Below are 27287 nucleotides of genomic sequence, written 5' to 3'. Positions count from 1 at the left end.
AACGTTGACATGTCGGTGTCTGTCTCTGTGTGATACCTGTACTCGCGCGTTTTTTCCCCTCTTTAATTAATGAGTCGCTTAGAGGTTGCTTGGAAGAAGGCTTCTTTTGTTGATTAACCTTTGCTCCTCTCGCCTCCTCGTTGCTCATCCTTTCTCGGCAGGCTACGAGCTTAAGTAATTGAAACACTGTTTGACTTGGTTTGATTTCGTTTGGCTTTGCTTGACTGGGTTTTAATGTCTGTGGTAATCGGGTCTTCCAAAAGGCAAATCGATCAACTTTACTTGTTGTATATTTCTTCATTCTGCTATCTAGATTCTCTTGCATTATTTGGGTTAATATTGTTAGTAAAATTGTATATGTCGATAGTGTAAAAAAATATCTTTACACTATAGTAACAACCTTGGAAAATATATGGAATTTTATAAGTAAATTTTAGAAACTGCGAGTTATATGATTGTTCTATTTAAGGAATAATTATTATGAAATAGTAAAAGAGATCTATAAATTATAATTTGTAATAAAATTCTATCTACGGATACATAGTTACTGTTTAACTTGTTTAAAAACAAATGTTTGATTTCCATAAGATTATAATAAACACCGCAAGAAAATGGTATAAAACTTTATAAATTCCAAGATAGATTTAAAAAGCTGATGTGTGATGCTTGTAACATCATTATTTTTTTCTACCCTTCGTTGACGATAATTTCGTTGTCTCGATTTATCCATTTTCTCTTTCTGATACTTCACATACTTTTAATAATTCCACTTGAAAAAATTTCAGTTTTGCTTATGTAAGAGTGATCTTTATAGGGAACAGTAATTTTTTAATTCGTATGTAAAACACGAATGAGTTTAAAACAGCAATCTGTGTGACCTAAGATGTACGAAACATTACGAAACTTGTCGAATTTCCTGCTCCGAAACGTACTTAAAAACTTTTAATTAATCTAAGTTTATTCGATCCTTGTTTCTTCTCTCACGTTTCACTTTGATTTTGGGAAAATTTACGCAGCGAACTGAATAAGTCGTTGATTTATACGAGACTTCGGTTTACATGCGTTCTAAGAGCTTGTTACGTCGACGTTCTATCGATCTTGGAATAGCAGCGTATTTCTGGTATCGGTGAACACGAGGTCTGTTTGTTTTTTTCCTTTTTTTTTTTTTGTTTTTTCTGTGATATTCACTGCACCGTAGATAAAAAAGATCGATATGCTCGCGTTCTTTTGAATCCTTTTTGTTACCTGTCAAGGAAAATGACGATATGCCTAGATTCTTGATTATTTTCCTGCTACTCTTTTTCTATCACACGTAGATAAAATACTGTGTTGTATATTGTACAAAGAAGCTTCTTTGTAGTTAGGTGTTTTCTGTTTTTATCTAGTTCGCTTTCTTGTTCTTTATTCTGCGGACGAATGCAATTCTTTTGTCTTTATGTTCTTTGTGCAATAAAGCCTCTTCCCATTTAGATTTTATTTTATTTACTCTATGTTTACTTTTATATTTCCTATCTCTTTTTTCTGCTTATAAACTGGACGTGGTAAAAGATCTTTGTCTCCAGTTTATACCACCTTGTTTTTAAGTTTTAGTTAAGTAGCAAGTAGTAAGTAGTAAACAAAATGCTTGTTTAAGATTATTGTAACCGGTTCACAAATTTGGCGCTACGACTCGGCTGTAAAATTGATTTCCCTGTAAAAGTCAAGGTATGTGGCAACGCGTGCGATTTTTACGACTTTTGTTGGTCGTGAAACAACGTGGAAGTTGGTCTAGCCTACATTTTCATCGCGCAGTTCATACTCTGCAGCTTTCTCGATTTACTTGACAGCTTTTCTACAGATTTAAAACATCTGTTTTCAGAATACTTTTCGAAATGATTAACTATCCATTGTTCCGATGTAAAATAATGTACTCTCTATCAGCTTTTACGAAATAAATATAATCTTGTTTCTGCGTGAGAAGGTAACGAGGTAAAAACAATCGCCGGAAACTAACTGTGTTCCTTAGGAAGATAGACGAATGTAGGTTAAATTATAAAACGAAGGTAAAAGGTCCAAAAAGTTGGACGTTTTTCCAATGGAAAACAAATGCTGATTGAGAGAGTTTAAAAGAGCAATCCCACTATCTAAGAGAAAAAAGAGTTGACTTAATTTTGTCTTTTAAAATGTAATACGAATATCGATTCAATGTGAACAATCCTTTAAAAAAGCAATCCTACTTTCCATTAGGTATACAAACAGACGCTTGAAAAACTGTTTTTAGAAAGTCGAATATTATTCGCGTAAAAATTTATAGGAATTAAATTGGCTTAATCTTCGTTAAACTTAATTTGAACTAAATTATAAGTATGCAAATTAAACAGAACGCGAGCCAGTCTCTTTATGCCACTGTATTGACAAATACACACTTTCCCCTTGAGGATCGAACGTTGCTCGCAGCATCCATCGTCGAGGTGCTCGAATATTTCGACTCATTCACGCCTGACGCAGGGCAGGATAACTCCTTTCGTTTCCACGGAATTTGGTTTCCAGCCCTCGATTACAAGTGACTCATTTTTGGGGTAAGCAACCTGCCGACATAGATGCCATGGCACTTAATTATCACGGGGTGCCTCTTCCCCGTAAATTACATGTGTTGCAGCCACTCTTTTTATACAGAGATACGGCGTAATTAGAACACGCCCTAAGGCTGCTCCGTTTTAAAATACAGCCGCTCGAGTTCTTATACAGCCGACCAAGAGCGGGTTATAGGCTCTGCTTGTCGCATGGAAAACGAGCGTCAACCACGTCGCTGCGCTGCAATTAAAAGTACTCTGTCCGGATGCGACTTCGGTTACCCCTTGTTACATGGTTTATTCGTCTTCACGCATATTGCGCTTTCCTCGCGTGATGCTTCTTACGACTTTCATAAAGACGTTCGTTTTATTCTGCTCTTTTACTCGCTCGTGGAAGAAAGAATTCTCGTTACGTGGCATTTCGAAGAGGACAATTTTACGTACTTTCTAGGGTAGCATGTGTATCACGTTACTAATATACCAAAGAATGTACGAAAATGTGAAAAGAAGTGTCTAAATCGTCGAATAGCTTTTTACTCTTAATAAGAGAACTGCGAATTTTTTTTCCAATATTCGTTGTTCTTTCCTTTTTGTTGTCGAATTATAACAATTAGCGTACTCTATTCTATGGACAATATAGAAGAATGGAAAGAAGAAGGATGTTTTTAAAAATATTGTAGAACGTATCAATGTAGAAGAAGGTTGTTTTTAAAAATTGAATTGTTCAACATCTCTTTCTTTTTACAATTTACTTTTCACTATTACAACATCTATGGGTAATTCCAACATTGAAATACTTCAACGCTTCCAATCGAAAACTCTAAGATCCATTATAAATGCACCCTGGTATGTCACCAACGAACTAATACCTCAAAATTCTCAATGCGAGAATTAATTGTAAATATCAATAAATAAAAAAAAACTATTATAACATTTAGTCGTGGAAAATGTATAGAACGAGTTATCGTCTCTTTCAGAGACCTAAGAACATTTTTCTCTCTGTGTAAGAAATACGCGTCCTTTCGCAGAATTCGCTGTTGTCTTCTCTCTTCTACCAAATTCATACATTTCTATGATACTTATCTTGGAACGCTGGCTTTGTTTCGATTTAGAACGATGATTTCCAACGAAGAAACCCAGATTTCATTATACTTGTCACCAGCCAGCAGACTATAATTCATTACAATCGTTGCCATAATCGTAGCCAAATCGTAGCATCTACAATAGCTCTCTTCATCTTTCACGCGCACTTCTAAATTTACAAAACGGTCCAACCGATCCACGCTCCATTTCGCTTCAGTCCGCTGGATGCAGTTTGTCGACGCGACGATACGACGACGCGACGTGACCAAAGCTTTGATCCTTTATGCATGATGCGCTTTCTTGCCGCATTAACCTGTCCCAAAAAGTCCTACTATTTGAAAGTTTCAACCCATTGCGTTTGGATACAATGCGCCATAGGATACTACAGGACCTATTTATCGATTTATCTGGAGTCTTCTTTCTGTAGAAGTTTTCTTTTAAATAACGATGACTATCATACCTTCTAACATTTGGATTACTTCTCAATTTGGAAATAACATTTTGGCAACGAAACTGCGATAGAAATTGCATTGGAAAATTTTCCTATATTTAAAAACAGGGTTTTTTTTAACGAAGAAATTGCTGTATTGATAGATCTATTTTGTGAGGATTATAGAATCTAATACTGCAGCGATTTAAAACAAACTTGTTTCAAATGATTGGTATTCAACTTTTCTAAAGTACATTTGGAAACAACATTTTGGCAACGAAACTGCGATAGAAATTGCATTGGAAAATTTTCCTATATTTAAAAACAGGGTTTTTTAAAACAAAGAAATTGCTGTATTGATAGATCTATTTTGTGAGGATTATAGAATCTAATACTGCAGCGATTTAAAACAAACTTGTTTTAAATGATTGGTATTCAATTTTTCTCAAGTACATATTGGTTTAGTAAATTGAAAAAATGCAATAGTTTCGATGCATTCTAAATGAAGTATATTTACATGAATATATCTTTAAGCCTTCTCGATGTAACAGAAAGTCAAATGAAAACTGGTAGGATTTTTCTAAAATTCTTTAAATTTAGTATCAAGGCGCACGCGATTAACGTGACGGTGTTTAAAAACGAAGCGATTAACCTCGATAATGATGATCAAGTTTCAACATAACCGAGCGAACAGTTTAAGTTATTTAACGAGCCTGGCTCGTTGCTTCGTCCCTGTTATTCTATCCTCCATTTTATCCAGCTAGGGTAAAACGCAGCTTTTTGTTTGCTATTCGTTAGAAGGTGAACGCTCGGAAAGTAGAGACGTAAAGACACTGCAGTCTGCACTGCGGACTCACGCGCACCTAACTATCAGCTCAAAGTCGCGAGCCATGGCTACATTCCGTACACCATCTGTTAGTCTTGGACTAGTTACGAATTCGATGTGATAACAAACAACGACGATTACAGAATAACACGAAGTTTCGTTGTTATCAGCTATAACCATTCTTCAACAACGCTTTATAAAGAAACCTCGATCTCTTTTCTTTCTTAGTTGCTTTCAAACCGTGGTTTAATCTGTCGTCTTTTATCGTCGAATTTTCATATTTTAATCCTTAGTTTACGAGATATCGTGTTATACAGGGTGGTTGGTAACTGGTGGTACAAGCGGAAAGGGGGTGATTCTACGCGAAAAAAGAAGTCGAAAATACAGAACAAAAATTTTTTTTTTTTAATTTTTCCATCGAGACAACGATCTACAGTGAGATCCGTTATAACAAGATGTGATAAAGTGCACGCGTACCGAGCGAAAATTCAAAGTCGATTTTCTCGAAGACAAAGCCTCAAACGAAAAATTTTTATTCTATATTTTCGACTTCTTTTTTCGCGTAGAACCACCCCCTTTCCGCTTGTACCACCAGTTACCAACCACCCTGTATATGAAACATTAATTTATTGTATGTGAATTATAAGAAAATTATAAATTGTAGATTATATTATTATATATTATTATATATAAGTATATGGTACAGAAGCAGAGTTAATCAATTAGTTAATTTGAGACAGGTAATGATTATTTTTCACTGTGAACAACTTGTAGATTGTAGTATTAGTAATATTACTGATTTAATCGTTGCATAATTTCTTTCCAATAAAATTATTTATGTCAAGTAATTTAATTTCTACTTTAATACTAATTACAGTATAACTATCGTTTTATTGCGGACACTTGTAAATTACACTAACAACGTTAACAACTTAATTTGCAATTTTTGAGAACCATTTGTGCAAGAAAAATCTGCAAGTTACAGCTCGCAATTTATAAGAATCAGTTAATATCGTTAGTCGATATTTTATGGTTCAAGCGTACCTAAAATCAAATATTTTTCCTAGTCTGAGAAAAGATCTTGCTCTTATCGATCATTAATAAGATAAATCTATTTTTCTGATACGCGATACAAGAAACAACGTAGAATGTAAGATATCGAGCGTAGAGGAATTAAGTCAACATCATTTTCATCGAAATAAACAACTATTAAAATGCAAGCGGGTGTTCTCGATTCTCTCGAAGGACGTCACCGGCAGTGTAACCAATTTTCTCCTTAATTGTATCGGCTAGCACGATCCATTTTCATCTTCGATCGCGTTACATCGACGAAAGTCAAATTTAACACGTACACGAATACATTACGAGCGAACTGCAGATTCTACCTGCGTCTTTTGTCGACACCGTGTAAAATCATTTGTAAAACGTACTTCCATATCGAAATTCTAGCACGTTCCAATTTAAAACGACGAAAATAGATATTATATTTCAAATATTACGTTACACGTACCCCAAGGAAATTTACGACGATAAAATCGTATAAGGCGATATTTGACTTTCTAAGAAAAAGAATCATTGTTCATTAAAGTATGATGCACTTATTCCACGTTATGCAACTTTCTCTGTTGCGTAATGTATTACTTGATGTTACGTAAGAGATCACTTTGGGAGTACAAGTTCATTGATGAACACGAAAGTTGAGAACCACCACGCACGTACATTTTTGCTTGCTTTTAAAGTAATTTCCCTTCTGTTTTCTTACGTATACCAGTAATAAGCGAATCGTTCCCTTTTGTCCTTGAAATCTGAATCTTAATATCCTATAATCGTAAAAATGACAAATAAATAGAAATCTTCGATTTAATTGCTTTTAACTTGGCTACTAAATTTAATTTGAATATATACGAATTTAAAAAAGTATTCCATGTTAGAATCATTAAATGGTCGAAAGATTGAAAGATTTATTTCTTGATGTTGACAAAATACGGAAAGTGGATCTGTCTTTAACAAAATTCATTTTAACGTTGATCCAATTCTTTTGTCATGAACGACGAATATTTGGTTTTCAACTTCCTATCTCAAACAGTTAATTTTAGAGTTTCGATCTGTAGAAACTTCAGGATATAGAATTAGAAGAATTTTTACAGAAAATTGGCGAAACGTGTCCTAGATTCACAGCTGCATGCAGTATGCTAAGGAAACGCGTTACACAGATTACTTCATGTTCGATGTTTCATCATGCTTTCTCACGTCTAGCTCGAAAATATCAAACTTCTTTCGAAAGTGGCTCGCATACTTTGTTATAGCCTTTCCCTGGCTGGTACCTGCGTGATTTTGCAATCGATTTCGTGTGCTCACAGTCTTCGTCACTTTTATATATTCATCGTACGTTATGCTAGATAACGTCATTATTTCTGAGAATTATTTATTATGCATCTTTCTATTTCAACGAACAAGATAAATCTCAATTTAAACGAGTAAGAAAAATTCTCCGAATGTTTCTGGTCATACAATTTTATGCTTACGTATTTTTTATTCGTAGCAGCCAACTTACAATAAATACCGTAGAACTCTAAAGTTAAATTTAAAGTTTTTCAAATTATATGAAATTCTTAATTCGTAATTTTCTAGACTAAAATATAGATGGAATAAAATTTCACTCAAAGAGAAATAGAATTAACGGTATAGGGGTCGCATGTTGAAACAAAATTGATTTCTGCGCTAAAATTAGTTTCCTATTAATATTGTTAAGTTTTAACAGAGAGCCATTGGCTGTCTTCGATTAATAAAATTAATAAAAAAAAGAGTCTTCAGCTAAAGTCTTTAAAGGGCTTTTTTTACCACAAAGAGCATTCATAAAACCTTGTTGCTACTAATAATATTAGTGACCTGACAACATACTCGAACAATTTCCTTCAATTTTATAATTCACGAATTAAGTGATCAACGTTTTGAACATTAAGTAAATTCGAGTAAATTTTGAACATTAAGCGAACAAGGGAAAATGTAGGACTTCGTCACTTAACAAGACAATAGAAATATATTATTTAATCAAGCTTGCCCATATTTCTGGTTTCGGTAATAGAATAAAGCTTTTAAAAAAAGACTGAACTTAAATTGACAAAACTAGGAAATTTAACGCAATTGTCGAAATATTTTATTTCACGATTGAAGGAACTAGAATGGCCGAGCTTGCGCGTAGAATATTTCGGAAGTACGTGCAGGAAGCTCGGTGGAAGGAACTGACATCGAGTGTACAGCTTACAATTAAGCACTGAAAGCATCGTCTACTTTGCTTTCCGATGTGATGCCTCGAAAAATATTCACAGCGGAGATGCCATTTCGAAAATGTAAAACAATGTGAGAGAAGGAGAAAAGCGTGAAACTTTTATGCGACAGAGGTCGAAATGTTCGAGCACGCGGAAATTATTCACGAGACATCCTCACCGCGAGTCGTCCCCGAAATAATGATATTCATATTTTATAGAGTCGTCAATTCTGCCGGATGAGCTGGATGAAATATTCAAAATGGAGCCAACTAAGGATACGGTGCGTTTCGATACGGAATACGCGATTGATGATTTGAAAGCAAAAATATTTTCATATCGATGTTTCCGGATATTATTCGTTTGTTATACAAAATATGAACACATTATATATTTTATATAATGTACGTTATCTATCAAGTCATTAATCGCACGAATATTTGATGCATTTTCGTGCCAACAAAACAAGTCTTAAAAACAAGTCAATATTTAATAAAATTCTACTTATGGTTTTTAATTTCTTTTCTCTGAAGAATCACATCCCGATTGATAGTAATACGCTTCTGACATTCTGCATAATCTTAAAAAATATAACACAAATATCTGAATTCATCGGAAAATTCAAATTTAATAATTGCGTTACGTCAAACCATAAAATTCACGAATTTCTAATTGTTAAAATAGGTCTCAAATAACTTTTAATAGTTTTCATATCGTGTACATGATTCTTATAACCCTAAAATATCAAGCTTTCAAGAGGAACGAGTAGGATCGTCGGTATTTGCAAAGGAGAATTTCTAATTGCATGTTTATCGAAAGTACTTGCGTTAAAGCCAACATCTAGATTTCTTATTTAATGTCAAATTAGCATCTCTTCCCTTGGACATGTTTTGAAAGACAGAAATTTATTTTAGAAATATTTCGTTTGTCCAGAACTGTCTCTGGCTCTGATGGCTGTTTTCATTGCAAACAGACACGACATACATAATTGCGGATTCTTAGTCCACAAATGTGGGTCAAGCGAGGCGATATATCAAAAAATTTGCTAGGAACAATTCTCTGTGCAATCTGCTGAAGACAACGGGCTCGATTTAAATCACTCGACCATCCTTTTTCCAAGAAAAATGAGAAAGATGCCACAGAAATTTGTTAGAGCGTTAGGAAGAAATTTTTGGCAATTAATAAATAATGCAATCGATTGTCTAATAATTATTCCTAGATTAAAGAATATAACGTTTTAGCTCGGTCTCGTAAAACAGTTTGATAAAATAACAAAGCATTCAAGAATGAAAATAATTGTCTTTTTATCGTCTAGATTTCTTGCATTTCTATTAGTGGAAGTTTACGAGTCGTAAGTTATCAAAATTAATAAATATCCTTGCGTAATAACGACAAGTTTCGTAATAATACATAACAAATTCTACAGATAAACATTTTTTTATTGCGAAAGTCTTCAGGCAAATATAAAATACTATTTTTTCAATTCTTTACAGAAAATAAATATTAATGATTGCGGTACGTATGATGAAATTTATAATGTGGAGTAACTTATAGTCGTGATATTAATAACACTTAATTATTACGATACAGCAACAAATAACACTGACTGAAATATGTGAGACGTTTTAAGTGAAATAGGTTTATTGCCAATAGAGTTCTATGCTTTTGGCCAGCTCTCTTTTTTCGATTATTATTAGAATCTGAATTAGTACTTCTACGAAAAAGGCCATCATGCTAATCTAAGTTTCAACGAACGAGGGTTGCAATGGTCGAGCAATGACCTGTTCAAACCCCTGTGAGATGAAACGTTCAAGTTTTTTACCGACTTCATCTAACTTATTCAAACTCGTTTGCTTAAACTACTAAAAAGAAACGTAATGATTTAATTACTGTAATTAATCGCATTGCTCATTGCGATTAACTTTCAACTCTATTAAACGAAGTTTCGGAAAAATTAAAGTTTGTCAGCAATAGTCATTATTGGCGTAAGTTTCTAATATAAATTTACTTCCAACTCTTTCAATACATACCTGAACCAATCAAAGTTTCAATATTACTTGAATAGAATTGAATAATTGTAATAGATAGAGAATTCAAAATTAATGGATACATTTCGTGCCTTATGGCAAAATTCAATAATTCTCTTCGTTAAAACTTTTCACTTATTTACGTGATATGTAAGAGTTTAATTTGCTTAAAAAGAGAGATTCGTCGACAACGTTGAAAGTTTAAGTTAAAGTTCGAATTACGGAAATCTAATCAGTCAACTTGCCCTATATCAAACAAAGAACAACTTTTGCCTACAGAGACGATAATAACGTAACTGCTTGAAATTTATGTGCGGTGCCAGTTGTGCGTAATTCCCATATATTGTGTCACATTTTCACAAGTTCATTGTTCAACACCAGCTGCGTCTGCCAATCTCAAATTTCTGGCAAATACTCTTTAGCATCTTAGGCATCCTACAAATTCGAAGGTAGTTTACGTCCGAGACTATGAAATCTATTCGTCGTATTTTCACCTGAGAAGATTCTACGTACCTTTCGTCGTGTCGTAATATCATTTCGCTGGAGATTTCTAGGTTCTATCTTGCCGACGATGAAATTATTAGAAATTTGAAGAGATATTAGCTCACGAAATATGTTCTACCCATAAATACTATAAAATACAGTGGCTAATTTAGTTCTAATTTTTTAATACTACGTTCCCATTAACAATTAAAATGGGAGAATTTTTAAAAGACAGGCTCTAAAGTAATTCGACTATTTGACTGAAGAATATTTCTATAGGCTCTTCATTCGGAAAGCTCAATTACTTCTTTGAAAATTTGTTCTTATAAAATCCTCCATACAACGCTTCTACTGATCGATGCTTTAATTTTAACATCTCGATATGTTATGGAAGCTGCTATACCAGGAAAAATGACGCTATTGGCTATTATCGAGCTATTAATCAATGTCTCAAGTTTGAAACAAAGTTAAGCTCTCGTTAGCTTTTAAAGAGAGAATGTCTCGAATCGCAGCGTGTACGTAGGTACGACCGTGAGTTATGAGTTCAATATCGAATTTCAATTTTTGGTAGAAAAGTGAATTGTGCCTTGATAGAACCACAGGACATCCACAGGGATGAGTGTACACTTGCCACAACACTTAAACCGTAGCTATCTGTTGCATAAAATTTGCCACTAGCTACGATACCTAGTAGAATATTTGAGCAGCCAATAAATCTAGAAACTGATATGTTCGGTAATAGTGGGAATTTATCACAGCGGGAAAGAAGTTCCGCCACGTACAGCGGACGGACGTGTGGTATCACCGATGAAATATCACGCATTTCTCATGTTTTCAACATAATTTGTCGCTTGGTGTGAAATTGATATATGTAATGGTTAAAAGCCGATGTAATAAGAAAATAAATGGTTCAATAATTTTCCAATTTTTCCACTGAAGACGAAGAAGCGATATTTGTTGAAAATAAAACAATTTGATTATCGTAGAAAGAAAAGAATGAAACCTCTGGAAAACAGAATTCGTGTTTAGTAGAAGTGAAAAAACAAAAACCAATAGTTTCATTCGTCTTCTTTGATTTAAAGAAAGAATATTCTTCAAAAGGTGTTATAAATATTCAGTTCATTGAAATCGACCATAATACAGATGTAAATTCGCGTGGAATAAAGATTTATGTTACGAAGTTTGCTCTTTAAAGGAAAAGATTTAGATTTATAAAGAATGTTTTATGAGAATATAAAGTAGCCTAAGTACTACAAAGTTCGATCAAATTAATTTGTAACGGCGAAAGCTTGAAATTTACTACTATAGGAATCCATTAGGAATAATCGAATACTGTAGGCGTTGTAAAATTATCCTCAAGCTCGTTAAAGAGAATCTCTTGGCAAACTCTGTAAGCTCAACCCCATTACCACTTCGTGTTTCTCACATCGTTTAAATGAAGTCATCTTCAGCTAGATAACCTGATCGCTATCGGATGTAAGCTTGTAAATGTCCACGAAATCGAAATAATAATAGTTAATCAATTTATTAAATGACAAGTAGAAAAATATGACTCGGAAGATTACTGTCAGTGAAAATTAAACATATTATTATAAATGAAAAAGATATAGGTGAATTATTTAACCCACTGGTATACAAATCTTTTCACTCTAAGCGCTCATGTTATGGAAAATGTTAAGCAAAAGCCACTGGTGAATTCACAAATTTTATACATTTTTATGCCAAAACTCGGTTCTTTGGATTCAATTGTATATAACATAGGGTTTCTCTAAATTTTAGGAACCGCGATATCTCAAATCTCCTAGCAGGCATCTGTGCATGACAATGGAATACGAAATCTACAAAAATATCAAAGAAATAAACGAAAAATAATTCAACTAAATCCAAAAAATCACTCTATACGTGCACATTCGACGATTCGCAAATAAAAATTATTGTAAAATTAATAGGATATCCAACAAGAACTAGATTGTTTAATAATCGATATAGGACAAATTTGCAGACACAGTTCCCTACGTTTCTAAAATTTCTCATTCACGCACATTGCAACAACATAACGCGCAACCAACGCAAAGTATCACTAATAAGAGACGGAAGGAATCAGAGAAAAACCGAAAGAAATTCTCGTTTTCCTCTAAGAGGCTACTCTGTATCCTCGCAACTACGTTTTTCACTTCCATTTTAGCAAATAGCCGCTCTTGAAACTTCTTTCCAGGCTATGAATTGCGACAGTTCCACATGCTTTCTTCTGTTCTCGAGTGTAGAAGCAAAGAAAGAAAGCTAAAAGAAAGAAGAAGAAATTGAAGAAGAAAAAAGAAAGCTACGTCGTGGTCGCGAGAGTGTGGAAGGGTTGGAAATTTTCTAGGTGAGAGAGCGCGTCGCCAGAAGCAAAAGGGGGTTGGCTGCCTCCGGTGGTGGCGTGACGGGCACACGTCGATGACTATCATTCTTCACGCAACGTTGTAAATGCTGGCTGTACTTTTTGCCATTACTGTTATTATGCGACTTTTCACACAGTCAGTCGCCCCAGCAACTGGCCGTGTGCACCAGTTTCGCGTTGATCGGGGCTAGACCGACGGGGAGATCGATTTTTATGGAAGCCTGGTGCCTCTTACACGATTATTTACCAACTAGTAACATTAGTAAACTGACAAGTTGCAAGTACTTCTTTATGATTTCTCCTTTATAATTTCAGATACCTCGAGATCTTCTAAATTAATTTATGAAATGTTGCATACTTCATTGTCAAACTTGTTGCCGTTATGTCAGGATATTTTTTAATCCTGGCAGCTTGTAACTTGTGATTCTGTCAATTCTGCAGAAAGGCATTCGCTTATCGACCGCGACGTCATGCGCTAGAAAAAGCCAAAAAAAACGTTGCAGTCCGATCAATTTAACGAGCCAAGGGATTAACGAGAGATCTTTATTTATACCCTCGGATAATTAACGCTCATAGTAGGCACGCAGGCAATAACCAAGGGAGGATTAGATTTTTCAATCTGTTTTCATGCGCTGCAGAGGTCACGCGAATTTGGTATTTGTGATTTGCGGTACGCGAAGGCTTGATCGAAGAGACGTTGCAGTTGTCTGTAGTCTAAATATCCGCAGTCTAATTGTAGCCGCTTCGATCATACTCTTGCAAATTTAATCAAATTCCATCCATATGAACAAAGGAATAAAAAACAAGAGAATGATCGAAAAAGAATAAAACACACTATATATGAAAAGTGATAAAATAAAGAAGAAGTAATTTCGAAACACGCAATGTTTCCTCAAGGGATGTTTCATTTTTATATCTCAATATGATTGCAAACAGATAGTGCCGTAATAGGTGCGAACAGTTAGATACTAAGTGCTCGATGATCTTTTGTTCTTGGAATTTCCTTCTCCCTGGAGAAACGTAAATTATGCCTTTATTGGCAAGTGTTTCAAAGGGAAACGAGGACGCATAGGATTCGCTGGCCGCTCATCGTTTCCTCTTGGGGAATTGTACTTGTTCTCAATTCTTGCGTTATAAAAAATCCAAATTATATCCATAAAAAAAGGCATCTATTTTATTCTCTCATTCACTCATTTCAGCAGCTATAAACGAGGAGAAAAGTCCAAATGTTTACTATAAAAAAATATTTATTTTATTCACTCGTTCGAACAGCTATAAACGTCGCGATATAAACTGTTATAAGCTAAAGACAATCCATAATATTTCTGTAAAAGAATTCGATTCTATTTTTTATTCGTTTATGTCAAAGGGTATAAATAATGAAGTATAGACGGTTACGACTCAAAAGGGATAAGAGCAGAAAGAAAAAAAGAAGAAACGAACGTGTTGGTTAACAAAAGGATTGGCCGTATATTAAATAAAATGAAAGGCAGCAACATTTGAAAATAATATCTCTGACATTTTCGTACATGACATAACTATAAATGGCAAAAATGGTAACATACGTAATGGCAATTCGAGCATCGAATAATCGTTAAAATAGAATCAGCGACATGAAGTCTTAAAATGGTAAACTTAGTTGCGTGCATAAGACCAATAAAAGTACGTGTTCGAGCTTCAGATACCGATCGTCACATATTACCCGTGTGAAATAATCTATGCACAAGCATTTTTATATATTAGAAGTCTTGAACAATATCGTTCTCTATCCGATGTTCGTCTGGTACCCATTTAAGTATATAGCGATTCAGGAAAGTATTTGAGCGTTTATCATTTAAAAAATGTTTATGTCACTTTGGGATTTCATTACCACTGTAACGAGATACGACTGTCATGAGGTGAAGTAGACAATTTTTAATGTACTCGGTAAAAAATTAGCATGCGGTATGAATAAATAACAATCCATCTTAGGTATATTATACTAAGTGTATATAATACGGTGCCATAAAATATTGAAATTTATTAATATGATGACAATCTTTGAGTAATATTTACTATTTGTACTTAATATCTTCTAATTTCTGTATATGTTTTCCGCTCTGTTTAGAACTTTCGATCAACAATGTGATCATTATAACCGAGTTTCATAGCAGCGTCAATGAAATTTCAAAATATTTCGTATAACGCGCGTATATTATGAATATTATGAATAATATTATAATTTATTCATAAAATGTATCTACGAATGCTCGAATATTTCCGCGAGTCTGTATGTATTCTCACCCCGTGGATGACCCGATTTCGCAATATTTTACGATTCTCGAAACGGTGCCTGCGCTGAATTATCGAGCAATTCTTTTTCGAAATGATAGATAACCCGCTTTGATGTCCCCAATTCGAACGAACAAGCTGGAATTATTCGCTGGTGTAACTTTTGCGATGCGATCGTTCAAATTATTCGAAAGACGCAAAAGGTGACTGCTGCGAGTTGCAAACGTTGATACGAGGCGCGAGCTTCTTCCTTTCACGGCTCTTCGTTGTTGATTTGAAAGGAGCGACGAGATAAAAGGTAAAGATGATAAAAACACGGGAAACCGGCCGAAGTTTCCCTCCGAATGGTTTTCACCGCGAGAAATGTTTTCTGCCAACCGTGTTATCTCTTGGATGGCGATGTCGTGTCGTGTTTCTTCCTGTTTATAATTTCTCATTCTACTCGCGAATCTAACGAACCTTTTTCTTCTTGCGCAAAGACTGAAAAATGTGTTAAGATATTTTTACACGTGTAATTTAAGATTTTTGTTAATTTTCGTACAGATTCTAATTACGCGTAGGTATATAAATTTCATTATGTATCTATTTCTTTTCATTTCCTTAATCTTTTTTCTAAATATGAAATATGTAAGAAATTATATCTTTCATGATTTTTCTAGCGAAGTGAATCTAATGAAACACGTTTTAGGAATTTTTCTTATTTTTGTATCTTCATTGTAGTATCTAAAGCTTGATCAAGAGTGCAATATCATTTCGCGCAAGACTTTTTTTAAACCGTGGTATTAATTTCACCAAAAATTCAATTCCATCAAAATTTCAATAATCAAAAATAATTACATTTTTGAATCTACTAATTTTCTTTACCTCTTTTCTAATGTAACTTTATTTTTAAATATTCCAAGAAGTTCGTAAAAGATTGTATTGAAGAGAATGAAATACAATAGTGATGGAACGACAGTGAAAAATAAAGTAGCTATATCTCTCGTGCCTTTTACTCCTTCCTATCGCATTGAATGCAGTTAGACCTTTACCCTTACCGCTTATATCCTTGCATGATTATTAAAGCCGTTTAAAGGAGCGAAAGAAATTTAACCCTGACTAAAAATAACGCTATGCCTATATGTATTAAAGAAAAAACGAGAATTCCAAGTATAAAAAATTATATCCAAACCTTCCACTTAAACAGTCAAGGTACAAACAACCAACCAATAATTTTCTACCGAAGGTTGTCATTTGCTACATTCTAATTATACATTTCCAAACTTGACATAGATAAATTTTAAGATTATTTATTGTTAAGATTACGCTCCCCTAAGATAATGACCACAAAGTATCAATAATTTTCTAGCAATGAATTTTCTAAAAAGACGTTGAGAAATCAATTAAGGTCAGCAAATGCTTCATTAAAAAATAATAGTATGTGCGAGTATACTTGTTACCAGATTACTGTTATACTAAGTACCTGCACTATTATAATGTAACACATCCAAATGAATTATATATTAACATAATATTCCAATATTCAAATATTCAAACACCTATATATCTTTCTCCATATTAAAACAGACTATTTCGAACTTAAAAATGTAATACGCTCTCTCATTATTCGCCACAGATTTATTAACCAACGCACATAATTTTTATCTTATAAGAATTTGATTCTAAATCATAACATCCATTGATTCTTTTAAACAACAACACTATAGAAAATTAACAAAAAAAAAAATGTTGTAAAGCCAATTAAAATCAACGAGACTTCATTGTTCAAACAATTACCTGACTAACAACCCTGTTGGGCCGCCCCTGGCGAAAGGTGGTTGCCAGTTTCAGACTGCAGCAGGCATGAGACGGCTCGCACGTGAGAGCGTTGGCAGTGTGCCACTGCAAAGTGACCCACTTTCAACGCGTAGATTGACCCAAGAGTCGCCATTTTTACTGACTGAGAGTCACCGAGCAGTTCTTACAGCGCGGTCGCTGCTACCTTTTCCCCTCTCGCTTGCTCTCTCGCTCCCTTTCTCTCTTTTTTTCAGGTCGTAGCAAGCAGGACAGATCGTTAACTGACCACGCAATTATACGCGAACAGCTAGTTCCTTTGAAGTTTGAACCTTCGAGTTTCACATAGTTGTTTCAAAGCGGAAATTGCAAGTCGCGGCTACGTCTAGTTCCTCCTCGATGGAGAATCATTTCGTCAAAGCGTACTTCCACGCTTGTTTCTTTTTATTTAGCCTTGACAGGTCATGACGATTGTTCGACCCGATATTTTACGATTCGAGTACGGGACGTGAATAAAAAAATCAGAGAAATTTAAGTAAAAATTGTCCGTGATTATTGAAGATCACAAAGGAAAGATATTTTGAGTCATGCTTCTTCATAGACCTCCGTACTTCCGATTGCATTAGTTTGCAAGTTATTAGAATTTGAAATTTGCTAAATTATTTACGAGTTTACGCTATAATCGTGTATGGTATATGTAATTAAACTTTGATTAGCAGTGAATGTTTAATATAAATGTTACGAGTTGCAAATCGAAGGATATTCGATTGAAGGTTTAACGATCGATGAAAGTTTCCTTCGTGAAAGGTGCAATTTGTATGCTATTGTTAAAACTTCAGAAACTGTAATTTCGAAGGTTGGAAGTTTCCCAATCATGAAAGTAATAATTCCTGTTAACTTTTGCTTAGATAAAAGACAATTTTTTGCAGAATTCGAATTTCATATTTTGTCCCAGTTGAAAAGAGAAATTCTATATGATCGTTAAATAGTCTTGTGGAATATTAGAGTACTCGTTGTAATTACAATCTACGAATTAAAATTTAATTCCTTTTATTGAGGTATTTCAAAATCTTACCAAAGGCTCAATGTATTTCCATTTCACTTTAGTAATTGAAGATTAAGGGATTGAGGAAGAAAAAGTTCTGATTTTTATTCTTTTAATTGAAGAAATTGAAAATCGAAAAATTGAAAAAGAAAAGAATCAGAAAGTAATTAACCAAAAAATATCTACGAAACGCTAAAGAAATAGAAGAGTATTAATAAAATTTTTATTTTCTTTGGTTAGAGGTCAGGGTATGAGATTACATTGCGAAATAATACAGAGTTTAATGACAAAGTGTCGAAAGACAATAGTCAGGAATAAAAGAACGAGGAAAACTTTGTGGTTGATCATCATCTTAAGCTTTAAACAGAATTTTAAATAGACTAGGCGAGCGAAATAGCGGTCTGCCCTGAACTTGCCTCATTCTACTTCGCTCAGTGGAATGAATGAAAAGTACAGAGTCTCAGAGCCAAGGAAATCTCGAATTGTTACGGGTCACGTCTTCCTGTATTGATAACGAAGACGGTCGGCTACATGAAAAGTCGACATAACCCGAAGAATTATGCGGAAAATTTCCTGCTTTTATTTCCAAAGTGTTGGAATTCTATTCTAGACGTAATCCTTGTTGGAGCAAGTATTAGCTTAACGAACGTGAGGTCTAATGGAAGTTCAATACAAAAACGAATTGACATTAATTTCAATAGTTACTTTTAATTTTCCAATTCAACGTAATTTGTATTTTTCATTTTAATGCATTTTTCATGTATTAAATGCATACCACAGACGAAGTAAAGTTCCATACGCAGTTAATGTGCATATATGCAAATATATTTATCGGTCTATGCTCGTAATAAACACACTATAAATATCATAAAATGTACCCTGAGTACCGTCATAACACTTTATTCGTAAAATATTATTCTACGTTCAAATGTAACGGTTGCCTTCGAACTACAGTCTCTTTCAACAACTGTACGCTATTATCAACGCCTTCTCCACTTTTATTGGCACTTTTACGAATCGAGGTTAGGTCACCCTCGGTATTTTCTTTTATTTCCCCAATCGCTTGGAAACGACATGCCTTCAAATGCTTTTAACTACATTTAATTTCGAAAATCAGTGTGATGAAAAAAGAAGGTGGTTCTATTTTTCACAAATAAAGATACCCCTCTCAAGAGAAATATGTAAATGTCTTTTAAATGTAGAATCAATAGTAATTAGTCGTAAAAGATGGCGTGACAATATGTTTTAAAACGTTTTTGTCTAAATATTTTGTTATCGAATTTCATAAGTCGTTAAATTGATCTCTAACTCTGTTAATATTACCTTAAAACCTCATAATTTTACTAATATGATGTTACAATCTCTACCTTACTATCTTATAACCCTATTTCTTTTAACCTTAAATTATTCTATTATACTTATTTACAACTTTGCTACTTCTATATTTATTTTATGATTTTAAGACCTACTTTTACTTATATAACATTGTAACCTTTAACTTATTACCGTATAATAATTAGTTTATTATAATAATTTTTTAATTATATTCCCATCAATATAAATTTGTACAAAGATCCAAAGTCTTAATCTCAATACTTCCCCCTCAACATAGATACCAATATACCGATCATCGCAAACATTTCGATTTAACAAACCTGTAGACTTCATTGCATAAACATTGCTGACTGCTGCAAATGTATCTATGAACCTCTATATTTCTCTGTTTATATACCAACTACTCTGGCAACCAGTATTCATTCCTGTTACAGTCATTTATTGCCAGATGAAAATATATTGCACATAGTCGACGATTCTATGGGATCTCGATAATGAAGACAGATTTAAATAGCAAAACTACAATGTGGACAAGGGACATTACGAACGCTAACGAGTATTAACCTCTTTGGTTCGCTACGTAATGTCACTTGACATTGTAGCCATAATATTTATTTAAAATGAGTGAAATCTAATAATAATTATGTAAAAACTTGCATAAAAGGTGACAAATTACTTACCTATAACGAAGTGCATAGAACGCCTAAACAGGAGGACGTAAATAATCAAGAGATGACAATAGGCTGTATGCTGTATGTATGTTTTTTGCGATTGTCAAATTTAATCGGTCATGGGGATACGTTCGGCGGCTATCGACTATAGTCGATCCTCGTACCCAAGAGGTTAATTACGAGACATAGTGGCATAGTATCACAGCAAGGGGGTTATCGTTTACCATTGAGGCCGGCGCCGTCGCGGCGTCCCGATGATATCACGAAAGCACTTTGCACGCACCTTTCTCGTTGTTTGAGATATCTACGGGATACTGATAGTGTCGTGATCGCTACGTTCGCCCGTTTCGTATGCAAGCTTTACGTGTTCTTGTTTCTACATGATCCCACACGTCTATTTGTACACGTACTCGCACTGTTTCCTATCTTTTACTCTATCGCGCGAATGCACTTTAAAAAAAGACACTCCCTGATCGATTGTTTCGTGCGAGTCTTTGTTAATCAGTTCAGAAAAATCGATTATGTTACTTCGAACGATCGTGGCGCGGGAAATGCCTCGTTTGAACAAAAATGGAAGCAAGCGTGAATAGTAGAATAGTAAAATAGAAGATAAACAATTCTTTATTGCAATAGTGAATCGTTAGCTTTTATTTCATTTTGTGAATAGTTTATATTATTTGTACCTAAATAGTTAATCTTGGAGAAATGGAGGGAAATGGAAATAGAGGATTGGAGAAAAATAGTCAATTTGACTGAAATGTAGAGGTTAGTAAAAATTTTAGCAATTTTGCTATGGAAACGCAAGTTAAAAGGAAGAAAGAAATTTTTGTTAGTATCATCAAATTTAAGATTAATTTGAACAAAATTTGAAAGTTTCTATATTATAAATACAAAGGAAAGAAAGTTAAAATGATAGATGGAAATGTAAGAAAAATAACTTAAATCTATAAAGAAGAGAAATCTTAACATTACTAAGAGTTTTAGCAAAATTTGATTTAGTTGAAATTTTACTAATTTCTTATAGAAATACAACTTAAATTCAGAAAGAAAAGGTGCTTTGTTAATATAACCTCAAAAATGAATGAAAGAAAACATTGAGTTGAAACAAATTTCTCAGTGAGTTTAAACGATATATACTCTTTAGAGTAGTAAGGATGTTCTTTCTAAACGCACATACCATAAATTTAGACAATTTTTCTTCAAGCTTGTTAGATTTTCTGTCAGGTACGCTTGCACGCTTTTGCGTCTTTCTATGTAGCAACTTTCTAAAGAAAGGGAACTCTATTGTTCCGTATCCTAAATCCCAAATGAAATCCTCTTTTCACGAGTGATGTGTTCATGTGTTCTGGTCATATGGTATAAAAATCGTCTTTGAGTTTGCTCTTTCTCGATAAAAGAAACGTAACTCGGAAAAATATTCATGCATTTTATTTATATCGCAAAAGCTATCCTTCTCTTGAAATATCTCTCTGAAGAAATGTTTGAATTGAAGATTTGGCAAACTCGTCGAATCCTCGAAATCTTTCGCTACGAAAATATTATATGTACACTGCAATAGAAGCAGCAAATATATAGGAAATGCACTCGAAATATTTATCACTTAATGGAACAAACATCAAATATATATAGGAATAATTTGGGTTACAAAATTTAGTCATTTGAGATATCATTGAGATTATGTATATCAAACATAATTCCACAGTTAATTCCTTTTATACTTATTGAATATTAAGAAATATGATTTTTATAAATACATAGAAGAATGATTATAAAATAATCGTTTATTTATTTCTACTATTTTCTACAATGACTGCATTTAGAATTAACGTTAAGGATTAGAAAAATAAACTCTACTTTCTTATTCACTTCCTTAATAAGAAATGCATTTTGCCCTCCTTTTTTCTTTTCATCCTTTCCTTCCTATCATTACAGAACCAAAGCATAATTTGTCTGTAGTATAAAAATTGTGCGATGATACACATCTGTGACACGACATACAACTATTAGACTCTACCATATTTTAAGGAAGATGAAACCAAGCGAACCATCCATCTAAGTATTTCGCAAACAAACTTCAGAACACGAAATTGAACTCGCAAGACGCCCGCATATTTTCCTGACGATCTTAATTTTCTCCTCGGCGAATAAACTCATAAACTCTTCTCATCAAACTAATTCGCTGGTTCCGAAGAAACGAGCGAGCAGTCCTGTTACTTTTACGATTCATTTAAGCGTCGGGGATGGCAAAACCGAGGTTGCATCTTTCTAAATCGTCACCATGATATATCCCAAGCTGCTCAACCAGGCGAGTTGAATACGATCGTATTCGAGAGGAGTGTCATTATGCGAGTACAATGCAGTAATCAAGCGTGGTCTCTTTGCCTTGGAAAAAAGGATAGTTTCCTTAACTTTGCCCACGGGCGTCACCGCCTTCGCGGCGTCAGGCGGCAGTCCTCGAATTCTTTAACGTCTCGACACGACGCTCTGTTGAACCTGGAAGAGCACACTTGGAAAAAGAGTTAATTGCACGGGCAGGAAACCGAGTAAGTCAATCGCCGCATTTTCCACATTTTTTTACGTTTTTCGAATCTCAATTGAATGAATTTTAGAACACGAGTAAAGATTGTTAATGAAACGGAATATTTTATTTTGAAATATTGATAGAAGTAACTTGATAGCTTTGATATGGGAAGCGAAAATTACAATTTCGTATTAGTTAAAAATGTATATTTATTTAGCCAGTTAATCAAATTTAGTTGCTTTGCATCGAGAGTGAAATACATTTGGATTACATATTTAATTCGTTATTGACATGATGATGTACATACGCACATATATCGTTCGTTTTATGACTGTTATATCGTAGTTTTTTATTTTGTTAATTTTTAATACCAAGAATTACAGAATTTCTATTTTATCTATCGAAAATAATACATAAAGGACGAACATTGTTCAAAATACACGAATGAACCGCTTGTGCGTATTTGTTCGTAATTAATACATCGTCACGCAGGTAGTTTCGGCGGAATTAACTTCACAGCCGTCTGCAAATATTAACGAATGGAATCGTAAAATGTAAATATACATGGCACCTGCGGCACAATCACGAAAACCAGAGCGAAACGCTTCGTCATGCGAATGGCCGATAGGGGGTTGGAAACACTACGGATGATATATTTGCTTAGAACGTAGGGGCTGAATTATGGTTCGGTTGCGGGATCTGTATCCGTCGTTGAGTTTGAAAGCGATTTATCGGTGGAAATTCAATATCTGATTGCATCGTCTTAGTTAAATTATTCATACGTAGGAATTTCTGTTTGAGCATAGCTTCATACTCTTTCGACTTCGACTTTTAAATTCCCTGCCTTATGAATTTCGATCATTCGACTACGAAAGACCATACATTTCATAAATCGTGTATTTTATCAATTTTCTATTAATAAATTTAAAAATTTTCTCCAGTACATTTTGAAATATGTACATTCTCGTATATTATAATCATTGTACGATAAATTGTATTTTATGGCGGAATAAAATGAAGTTTTCGGTACAGTTGAGAATAAATGGGCTACGTTGAATGCATATTTCAATACATTTCTGCTTGTCAAATTTTATGCCGTATCATTAAAACATTCAACAAATTTCCGATAAAGAAGGTCAATGGATCGGAATTAATAGAATAAATGAAAAATCCCGTAAAGTGCAAATTAATTTTTATTAGAAAATAAATTCAGGAAGTAATTAGTTAATTAGAAATCCGAGCGTTTTTAACATTAACCAATCATATATTTATTTTTTTTTTTGTAGATTTAACCGGCAGAGGGACGAAAAAATTCGGCGACCATTGCATGGAGGATCTCGATTGTGGTTTTGCCGGCTCTTACTGCGAACCAAAGAAGAACAAATGCACGTGCAGGGAAGAATTCGAGGCAACGAATCATATCGACAAATGTGGACACCGTAAGTTAGTATATTTTCAAGCGTGCCGGCATCCAGACATTTTGTAAGTGTCTATCTTCATTCAACAACAATGCAACAATTGAAATTATTGGATCGTATGTGATATATTATGTACAACGATTTAGAATTGCTTTCTTCATTTTAGGATGTTTCATTTTAGCTCTGCTACGTTCTTTTAGCCACCTACGACACAATCGTATTTTTCTAATGTCAAAAAGACATTCAGTGAAAATATAACAAATTTCATATTATGTCTTTAATATTATATTGTAATATAATTGAACATCTTCTTAAAATATTACCAATCCTTCGTGCTTGTTGAAATAAGAGCATCATCGAAATATAAGAATTTAAGGAATCCAGCAGGGTAAATGAACATATGTATATCTCATCTTTTACGTAAAGAAATTATCAGTGATATTTATCATATAAAATATACAGCACACACACGATAAATTCAAAATAAACATCCTAGAATAAAGTAATCTAGCTTGGATCGAATATAAATGACGTAGCGATCACATATGAGCCAACGACGTCAGTAGAGGATTAAAAACAACAAAAATGGACAATAATGGCAATGGTAAGAATATTGATGATGAAGATGGCTTGCGAGATGTATAAACAGAAAAGAAGTCGTTCTAGTCGAGTCACGTTTCAGAGAACGGACCTTCCCCTTTTAGCAATGCCAAGTTTTGCGATTGAAATGATATGAATGTCTTAGGGTGGTTGCTTATGGCTTTCTCTCGTGGAATCCAAACGAGGCACCGCGCATTTATTGGTCTAGGGCGTTAGAAGCATGAAGGGAAATTGAAGCAGCAATAGTGAATTCAGTGGCCCAGATTACGCTGCTTTGGCTGGTCGTTTTTAATTGAATTCCTTTACAAACGTTATGCTGGCGACTATCGTTTTAATTGTAGCTCATATATGTCGAAATAAAATATTAACAAGATATCATGATTACGTATGAATATTAACGTACGAATTTTAATTAATTGGTAGATATTAATGAACGAATTTTAAATTGCAATGCACTATTAACTCTGTGGTTTCAAAAATTTCATCAATTCCATTCATATGTGAAATCTGAAACATACGAAAACTTTGGATAAAATTTACAATTATTGAACAAAATATGATATAATATAATTAGAAAATATTTATTAAAAAATTTCACATGTACTTCTCAAATCAATCACGACCTCCGCAAGATTATAGAATCTCTATTATCGGAAATATTATCAGATTACTCCAATCAATTTCACCAATTGGTTTTCTCCCAACGAATGCTCGTGACACTTACAAGATTAATTTATTATCAGTCTTAACTCTTAACTGAAGTTCGACTGGAACAAAACAGGAGTTCGCCAGTGGCCCGAAAAAGGAGGCGTTCGAGAACAGATTTTGACCAGGATTAAAGCACGATGGCTGTTAAGCCATTCTCCTAATTGCGAGTCTGTGGCCAATATATTGAGGACAATGCGGTGTATGATCAGTCGATCAAACTCGCCACATTAACCCCTGGATGTACACTATCGTCCACAAATACGCAAAGGCAAATAATTCCTTCTTACATCCATGTGCGTTCGGTATTGATTTCTGAATGCGTTTCAATCTAATCAAATTTGAGTATTCAAATTGGATAATGGTAGTTTTATAAAATGAAACCGAAGTGACCTGCACTATGATGGACAGCGGCTTAGAAATAACAGTAGGGCATCAGGTCATCGCACGATTGACTGACACATTGATAGTATCTTACAGATAATAGTTGTCTATTAGTTACGTAGATACGATAGTCGAGGTCGAAATACATAATATAGAAAGTTTATAGTGTATCTCTAAGCTAGAGTCGAAGAAGGCAACGTCCATAAAATGGATCAACTTTATTCTTCTTAATTTACAAGCTTTTATATCGTTCAGTTTGTATCTATAGACGGAAGGAATGGAAGGAAACTAGGATAAAGCGATTTGGTTTCAAGTTTCAAGAGGGTGGATTGACGTCTGACTGAGAATTTAATGCTACGTTCGAATCAAACGTAAGGCAGTCAAAGAACGATTATTTTAACAAACTTCTTTCTCCTATTGTAAAATTGGAATAATGATACAAAAAAGCGGCGTTCTTTGGAATATTCTTGAAAATATATAGTCTGAAAAGTTATACATGTTTTCTTTCCATATACAGTCACGAAAGTATTTGAACATTTATGTCTATGTGTATTGTATGTGTTATGTAAAACATTTAAAAATCTTATTAACACTGTAATAAAACGCGACTGCCATTATTATGCTGGTAAGATATGAAACTAATCTGAAAAAATTTACATAAAAATTACAAAATACCTACTCAATCATTCAAACGTTAGCGTTTCCTAAATTCTTTACTAGACTGTAGTAATGAATTAACATAATTTTATTAACTAATTAATATATAATAATTAATTTTATTAGCTAATTATGATCATTTAATCCTAATAAATAGCTCACCCCTGCAATTAATCTTCGCAAATATCCCAAAACCAACAATTTTTTGAAATATGTCATTCTTCTAATAATTGAACGATATACATAATAAGCTGAAATTGAAAGAGTACCATTTCGCAGAAAAACGTTATGTACTTTAGGAGTAATATTTCGTAAAATGTTCGTATTTGCTTCGTCTCCTCGACGAGAGACAAGGAACGAGCCTGTCGTTAATGGTTTCTGTTTTCAGCGGTGAACGTGAACGAGTCGTGCTTCTTCCACGAGCAATGCGAAGCGAGAGTGATACAAACGGAGTGCAGAGACGGACGTTGCATTTGCATCTTCGAGAAGATCCCGGTTACCCAATCTGATGGCTCGATTGTGTGCGTCGGTAAGAGCAGAAACACAGGGAGAAACAGCAAGGAGGAGGGACACGAGTTTCCGCGTACTTTTTAATGAGATTCCACACGCGCCCGCTTGCGATGACAACCATTCGTCCCGAGTTAATGGAATACCGACCTAAAATCCTGTAAAGTTCATTAATTCGTCAGCTGGTCTCGCGCGAACAATTAACAGAGCGTGAATAGCGTGAGAAGTGGCGAAGTCGTAGCTTCCGTACCTTTAACATTTTTGTTTTCCCCCTTGAAGCGTTGTAAATTAAATTGGACACGTCAGGGCTTAATTGAAAAGTAGCGCAGAAGTGAGTCGCGATCATTGTATGC

The 27287-nt window shown here is 34.1% G+C and overlaps 2 protein-coding genes across 8 annotated transcripts in view; one reads left to right on the top strand and one right to left on the bottom strand.

Annotated features, from left to right (window-relative positions):
* The window catches only part of TORIP (Torsin interacting protein), a 50557-nt gene extending 29957 nt beyond the window's left edge, over positions 1 to 20600 (bottom strand). Inside the window, exon 1 of the mRNA XM_069116128.1 lies at positions 20152 to 20600. The gene's annotated coding sequence lies outside the window, so the exon portion shown is untranslated. The remainder of the gene's footprint in view (positions 1 to 20151) is intronic.
* Positions 1 to 27287, top strand: part of jus (EB domain-containing julius seizure protein) — a 45384-nt gene that overhangs the window by 8906 nt on the left and 9191 nt on the right. For all 7 annotated transcript variants that reach the window (XR_011173501.1, XR_011173500.1, XR_011173502.1 and 4 more), the window contains 2 exons: positions 23950 to 24102; positions 26816 to 26956. Coding sequence is in view for 4 of the 7 variants with exons in the window: in XM_069116137.1 (XP_068972238.1) it covers positions 23950 to 24102; positions 26816 to 26956 (294 nt within the window). In the remaining 3 variants the exon portion in view is untranslated. The remainder of the gene's footprint in view (positions 1 to 23949; positions 24103 to 26815; positions 26957 to 27287) is intronic.

Source organism: Bombus flavifrons, chromosome 7 (genome assembly GCF_040668555.2).
Source record: "Bombus flavifrons isolate JBK064 chromosome 7, iyBomFlav1_principal, whole genome shotgun sequence".
In the NCBI taxonomy this organism is placed as follows: domain Eukaryota; kingdom Metazoa; phylum Arthropoda; class Insecta; order Hymenoptera; family Apidae; genus Bombus; species Bombus flavifrons.
This window is presented reverse-complemented; position numbering and strand designations above follow the sequence as displayed.